This window comes from Python bivittatus, unplaced genomic scaffold (assembly GCF_059951505.1).
Source record: "Python bivittatus isolate LINGU-HERP-01145 unplaced genomic scaffold, Pbiv_v1 ctg000480_np1212, whole genome shotgun sequence".
In the NCBI taxonomy this organism is placed as follows: Eukaryota; Metazoa; Chordata; class Lepidosauria; order Squamata; family Pythonidae; genus Python; species Python bivittatus.
In genome coordinates this window covers 25,433,519-25,440,822 of record NW_028277075.1, presented here as the reverse complement: position 1 = coordinate 25,440,822, position 7,304 = coordinate 25,433,519, and the positions used below count along the sequence as shown (strand labels likewise).

The window sequence follows — 7,304 nt, the reverse complement described above, 5'->3', positions numbered from 1 at the left end:
TGTGAATCACAATCAGGTGAATCCCCAGATTATCCAGAAACTGCCAATGTGTAGAACATGGACAGAATTTTCTGTTTGTGTATTCGGTCATGCTGTCTGAGGTGATCTGAACCACTCAGTTCTGAGATAAAGCCTCAAAGATCTGATGGCCTTAATACAAAAAAAAAAAGTTCTGGGATCTGTTCAGAGCTCTCTACACACTGCCAGTGAAGCATTTGTTGTTGTTGTTGTTATTATAGGGGAAGACAGAATCAAAGTTAGCTTTCTTCCATCCTCCACAAAATAAAATTTCACACTGACTGGGAACTGGAGAAGTGCAGATTTAATGGGACATGGATGGGATACATCATGATTATAAGGCTGTACAGAACCAAAAAATATGGTACCACTACAGTACTAAATTTCATCCATCTCAAAATGTGCAGTATAAGGTGAGCTGGAATCCTTTTGGTTCTTGCATGGATTCTCTGCATTTTGTCTACACAAATACTTTTTGCCTCCCAGCAGCCAGGTAAGAACTTAGTAGCACGGGCAAGAGTCTGCCATGTGTCCATCAAGGCAGAGGAGGCCTGGAGTGTTTATCCAGAGGAGAAGCTTGCTGTACATTTATAACACTTCTGAAAAAGATGTCAAGGTCACATGGCCCATGAAGGAGAGTATATGTCTGTTTTAATACAGATGAGAGAACAGAAACATAATGGAAATGGTTCTGGAGAAGTGATTTCAACATGCTATTGTTATGCCAAAGAAAAGAAATGGAAGGAAATGTCAGCAGCAGCACCTACTTACAGATCAAGTAAGGGGCAAAGCTCTCCAAAATATTCTGGAACATTCCAAGCAAAGCTTTGTACAGGAATAGAATCCCCAAGTGTGATTCAGACAGATCACAATTAAGAACTGAGATTACCAAAATATGAACAATCCTTAACACAATAACAATGCTAAGAAAATTAAATGCTTTTTTTTTAAAGTATTTTTTTACAAGGGCTAATTTCATTCCAGAATTTTATCATTCAAACTCAGTAAGGTCTGTTACCCTCTCAGTTTCACCTCTGGTTTTTGGCCTAGAAATAATATTTCAAAACCATTTTCTAGTTGAAGACTATTTTAATTATACAGATTCTCCCTCTCACAGTTATTCAGATAGGCTTTATGGTTAGATAATTACAAAAATACTCGTTTTTAGTAGATACAGAAAAAGAGGGAATATATAATAGAAACAAAACCTGACATTGTGTTATTAAAAAACATTTCAGCCATTTACAGATGAATTAAAAATCAAATTTACAAGCTTAAGTGAAATGCATAAATTCTCAGTTTTAACTGTTCTCTTGATTAGAAAATGCTTATAAAATTCAGTCTTGCATTATTATTCCTAAAAAACTATACATAATTTTCATCAAAGCTACTTTTGAAATACATAAGGAATAGTATCGTAGGATGTACTAGTATTATTTTTAAAAATTTTAGAACCAGTACTGAAATGCAGACCAAAACTAACTATGGAAAGAGGTGATTGGGTGCTGGTATTTTAAAGAGTTCTATGCATCATACTTGAATATAGAAACTTTCCTGAAATTCTTTACTGCCTATTACATTATAATGCATTGCACCTTTAAAATAGCCATGTTTAGTCAAGAAGTAAAATGACCATAATAGTAATGGTATAATTTGCTCTAGGGTTCTTAGTGAAATGTGGAGGGGTGGGGTTTTCTTTAGTTTCTGGAGCTCATAGAAACAAGCAAACACTAGGCAAAAGGAGTGAGAAAAGAATGAAAGAAAAATTAATGTTTTGGTCAAGTTTCTAGTGTAATGGTGATCTCATGAAAGAAATGTTTGGCTTAATTTATTTTATGTTTATTTAATATAGGTAAGCAAACTGGCACAAACCTTCTTCAGGCTTTTTTATCTGAACAAGCAAGATGTCTGAGGACAGGAATCCACACAAGGAGAAATCCTAACAACAAAGAGTTACTGTGCTCATGAAAGCTGTCTGATTTACAGCTCTACATACAAGGGCCCCATCACTGCTGATGTTCACACAATTATCTGTAGATGTCTGTGGGACAGGCTCCTCAGAGAAACCACATTCTCAGTTGCATGTCCAGATAAAACACTTAAAGTGGTTGTGTTACATTGGAGTCCAAGCCCTAAAATACAAAGCTCAGTCAGATTTTAATTAAGTACTTATGTATTGGATTTCCTTTCATGTCCTAAGGCACTGAATGAACACCTTGAATCAAGAAACAGAGGAAAACTTACAATAAACTGAAATATAGGATAAGGAAATATGTGCAGCAGTGAAAAATAATGAATTGTTTAATCCACACTGCTTAGTACTTATATATTTTTAATAACTTTTCCTTTCTAATATTAGAAAGCTTTTAAAACAATTGCATTAATAAAGGGAGAACTAAAAACTGTAAGTAATTCTGTAATTGTCTGAAGATTTAACAGCCAGTGGGGATAAATGCAGCAATGTTATTTCTGTTAAAATGTTTGAGAAAGAAGAGTTCAGGAGCCACTTTTCCTCCTTTGAGTGTACATATTTTTAAAAGCTCAAGAATACCCACAAGAAGTAATTCTGACTTGTGTCTTTGCATTGTATGTGAAGCTTTGCTCTATGAGCAGACCAGAATTGCTCATTTTTCATGTCTATACAGAAAACTGACTCTCAACAGTTAACTCAACCTATGTGATAAGAGAGGGAAGCTTCAAATGTAAGTAAGTCAAGAAAGCTTTAACATTTTATGTTGGGACAACCAGAACCATTACCTTCCTTAATTAATTTACATAAAATGTGTAAGTTTTCAGATTTCTTATAACAACCTGTTCAAAGTATTCAAATACTTCACACCTAGTGAAAAATGTATCATTTACAATAATTTGGAAACATTTAGTATTTTTCCTAGATGAAAAAATGCATTATTGTACATACTTACAAAAATCTGTATACAAAAATATAAATCATTTTACAATATGAAATATCTTCACATTTCACTAGCTTTACAGTGAGGATCCACAAATTAAACAACATTGTATTACAGAAAATACTTTGTTGCTGAAATGCTTTAATCTGAGTTCCTGAATGCATAATATGATAATATATATTTATACAAACCATTTACATTCCTGATTTTTTAAAATACTTTAAAAAAAGATTCTGTGGCAGTGTCATAAAAAGAAAATAACTATGACAACTTTCCTGCCATTTAAGAACAACTCCACTGGAGTTTGAGCAAAGCAATTAAAATTCTCACTATGTTAGTTGTTATGAAGGAAAGAGCTTAGTTCTGCATTTTTTCTTCCCAGAATGAATTTTCAGAAATATGTAATTGATTAAAGAGCCTCAACATATTTTACAAGGGTTCTACCAAAATAACAGATAAATTAAGCATTTGCATTATTCATCTGTCTGGTTAGCCTCTTAAATTTGACTTTTTAACCTCTAGTACAAAACTTTGTTTTCATAAATTACATGCACACTTTTTATAATATATGACAATGTAACATAAGCAGCCAGATACACATATGTACCTTACATATAGATTAAGTCTCAAAAGTCAGAAAGAAATTATTAAAATTTGAAGGTAACACCACGATAATTAATTTGATTTTGTCACTGCTGCTGTTTTTGTGTTTGTTGCTTTAGAATCCTGACTTGGGTTAATCGCTGACTGTGCCACTTTTTTCTCTTTTGAAGCAACAGGTGCCAGTGCAGGCATCACTTTAGTATTCTGTCCTTCAGAATCCAATGAGTGATTAGCAGCTTTTAACCCCAGGGGTGCCAATTTGGGCATAGGCCTCCATGATACGTCAGAACTGCCAGCTTCTAAATTAGTTTTCATATGTAGAACGGGAGGCGAAACACTTCTTGTCTTTGCTGAGGATTCCATGTTTTTTCCACTTCCGTTTATTTTTAAGAGGTTGGAATTTCTATTCCTTACTTCAGAGCCTAGCATGATTTTTAAAGCATCAGATTCTGATGAAAGCTCTCCTGTATTTCTATTACCACTGGGAAAATCATCATCATCCAAGTGAAGTAGGAGAGGAGTTATGGAATCACCACTGTCTTGAACCATAGAAACATCGTTAAAATTCCCACCCACTGTACCAAATTGGAAGGCAGAGCCACCTGTTGAATTTGATTCCTGGCGACTTTCCGTATCTGCTAGAGAAAAGCCAGAGCTTAGCGGGTTGGGAAGTTCTGGTATGTCTGAAGCATCATCATTCAGCTGCTGATTGAGAAATGCAATTTCATTCAGAAGTGAGGTCAGAGTTTCATCTGTATCATCATTCTCCTCTATATCTATTGAACCTCTTGTATCTGGTGTTGGTTCATGAATTACAGAAGCAATTTGTTGCAATTCCATTTCTGATCCAGAGTCCTTGGCTTTATTAACCTGTAGCTTTTGCAATGAGGAATTATTTGACTTCTGATATTCTCCTCCTCCTCCGTCTACCTGTTTGGCCCATGTCTGGCTTCCAGTTAATTCTTCAATGCAGAGCTTTGTTCCATATGATTCTGAAGAGCACTTTAAACTGGAGACATTTAGTATTTGTGGAAAACTGTATTTTTCCTGAAGCAATTCCTGTGTTTTTCCAGTAATGTTTCTCTCTTTTTCAGAAGCTTCATCTTTTTCTTTGCACTTATGATTCGCTATCTCCTGAGATACAACTTGCAAAGAAAGCTCAGATGCCCGAGAATCGGTATTTAGCGTTATATAAGGACTTTTATTTGCATCCAGATTTAAATTTGTTTCTTCTTCAGTAGCAAGTGATGTCACATTCACGATTCTTGGCATCAAGAATGAATCTTCATTTTCTGCTAAGGCCAAAGAAAACAAAATCAGAATGCTGATTAAAGGACTCAAAAATTATTCCCATCTTTCTAGTCTGTGCCTCCAAATTAAAGTCACTAACCCATTCAAGAGATGAATGTCTGTCTATCTCTCAAGCAAATATCAGGTATAATTATAATTAGATTTTTTATCCCACCTTTTTTTAATATATCTATTTGTTCAACTCAAGGTGGCGAACATACCTAATATGCCTGCCTCCTATTTTCCCCAAATAACAACCCTGTGACTTCAACCCTAGCCTTTAGCCTCCAGTCAGAGTCCAGTGGACCAAGGTCGGGCAAGAGTCCAGGTCGGGCATGATGATGCAAAATAATGAAAGGCATCATAATCTGAGTTACCAAATGCACTGCCTGGCATGTTGTTTTAATTCCAGTTATATGTATTTGGAAAATGTGGGGTTATTTGTCTCTTGTCACTAACAAATGAAAAGTTATCTCCCTCCTTTGAAGGAATGTTGACCTGACCTTGGGAATGGAGAAGGAATGAGTGAGCCATTAATGGAGGATTTTCAGAAAAGATTACTCAATCCCAAGAAAGAGGAAAGAAAGAGAAAAATACTCAAAACAATCCTGCCGTGATTTTGTTTGGTATAAGAAGGGGCAGGCAGAAGCTCTGACAGACTTTCAAGATTCTGTTATTCTCCCCTACAATAATAAAGAGCATTCCTTGACTGCCATGCCTGTTTCTTGACTCAGCCTACCTCAAAAGGCCAACATTCCCTTCCCCAAATAATGACACTTCACCATAAAGCTTGATAGTTGGCAATGTGGAGAGGGCTCCCAAAGAATAAAGCTAAGTGTGTTTGATTTTCTGTCCTCCTAAACTGTGGATGCAGAATGTTGTTGACAATGAAAAGTGGATTGTGCTGTCTCATCTTAAAAGCTCAGAGAAATGGAGCTCACCCTATAAAGACTGTCAATGCAGCAAGTAGTTGAAGGTTTAGAAACCAGATTAGCCCAGAAATTCCTCATTGTCCTTAGCTGGACTGGAAACACTGGAATCAGAGCTGGAGAAGCAATAGCAACTTGAGCAGTTGGTATACCAGGTCCTTTGTTGTCAGAGATGCTGGATGAACCTCTAGGCCAAGAGAATGTGTCATCTTAAATATCTGATTCGTGAAAGGACATGCTGGGCTGAAGCTCAGATGTGACTTCTATCTCAAAGGAACACCCAGAGCAAGAGATGAAAGCTGGGAGTGAGAAGATGATGGTTGTGCCAACTGCCCATCACTGAGAACCAAGAAGAATATGGAATAGAAAACCAATGTGGGAAATGGTCTGGCTCCATATACCTCAAATTGTTCCAGGAAATACAAATCCATTGACTGAAACTGAGAGGACCTGATACCACTAAAGTCAGAGACGTACTCTTATGAAAATGTGCTGGTACAGAACCAAAACAAAGTAACAAGGTCCCTCAGAAACAGGGCATGAGGTGATTAATTAAAGGCCTGTATTTTCAAAACAGATTATTGGCTCAGCTCCAGGCAATGCCCTGCAGAAGAGGAAGGTTCAAGGAAGCAGATCTCAAGGGAGACCTATCCAGAATGATTCCTGTGCTTGAACATGAGCTGGCAAGTATTGGAAGGTACAAATTGGGAAATTGCTATTTGCGTCCAGCTTAAGTCATGAGGTTCATTCTGTTCCTGTTGTAATGGTGGTCAGTCTTTTTTTCAGCAACCCAACTTTGAAATTTCCTAGAAGTACCATGATAGAGTTTGTCTTCCAACAGAAGTCAGGACAATTACATTTACTATTTCATGATTCTTTAAAAGAACTGCAATGTAATTTTGAAGTGTCAGTCATTTCTCTGCCTTGTTTGGGCAGGCAATAGTATGCACAAGAAATGCTTTGCAACATAAAGTTTGCTTTTATTTGCTCCTCCATTTACTTTAACCCAAGTGCTCTCTATAGCATCACCACATTCATTCACTGCAGAGATTGGGTAAGCAACAGGCTCAAGGAATTTGATTCCAGCATAAAGAGAAACCAAGACAAACTCCAAATAGTGGAGAGGAGGCAATTGAGTGGCAAAAAGAACTGGATATACTTTTCCAAAACTGTTTTATAACAGAGTGTGGAAAAAAAAAGAAGAGACATGAATCATACCTCAATATGCAGACACTGCAGCAAGGTAAAATCTTAATGAAGAAAGAGAGTCCATCAATCTCAAAAGAAAACCTAAAATGTGAAGATCTGCACAGGAAAAGAAGACAGCATGGAATTTGTTCAATGTCATAGTATAGGTCTTTTGCATAGCTGATTTCCTGAATGTTCATAGGTTTGGAAGTACCATTTGAAAAAATAATTGTGGATCCTTAATCTTCACACTGTAAACTTGAGATCTATCACAAATGGCCACTGTGCTATGGTAAATGAAGGGGAAGCTTGGCCAAATATAAAACCGAATATATTTTGTAAAAACAAAATAGAAAGTGGGCAA

The 7,304-nt window shown here is 36.4% G+C and overlaps 1 protein-coding gene across 6 annotated transcripts in view; it reads right to left on the bottom strand.

Moving 5' to 3' along the window:
• Nucleotides 1-7,304, bottom strand: part of MGA (MAX dimerization protein MGA) — a 97,020-nt gene continuing 89,716 nt past the window's right edge. For 3 of the 6 annotated variants that reach the window (XM_088145486.1, XM_088145489.1, XM_088145487.1), the window contains one exon: nt 1-4,828. In XM_088145486.1, coding sequence (XP_088001612.1) covers nt 3,606-4,828 — 1,223 coding nt within the window. In that variant the 3' untranslated portion in view covers nt 1-3,605. The other 3 variants (XM_088145490.1, XM_088145488.1, XM_088145492.1) reach the window with 3 other exon arrangements.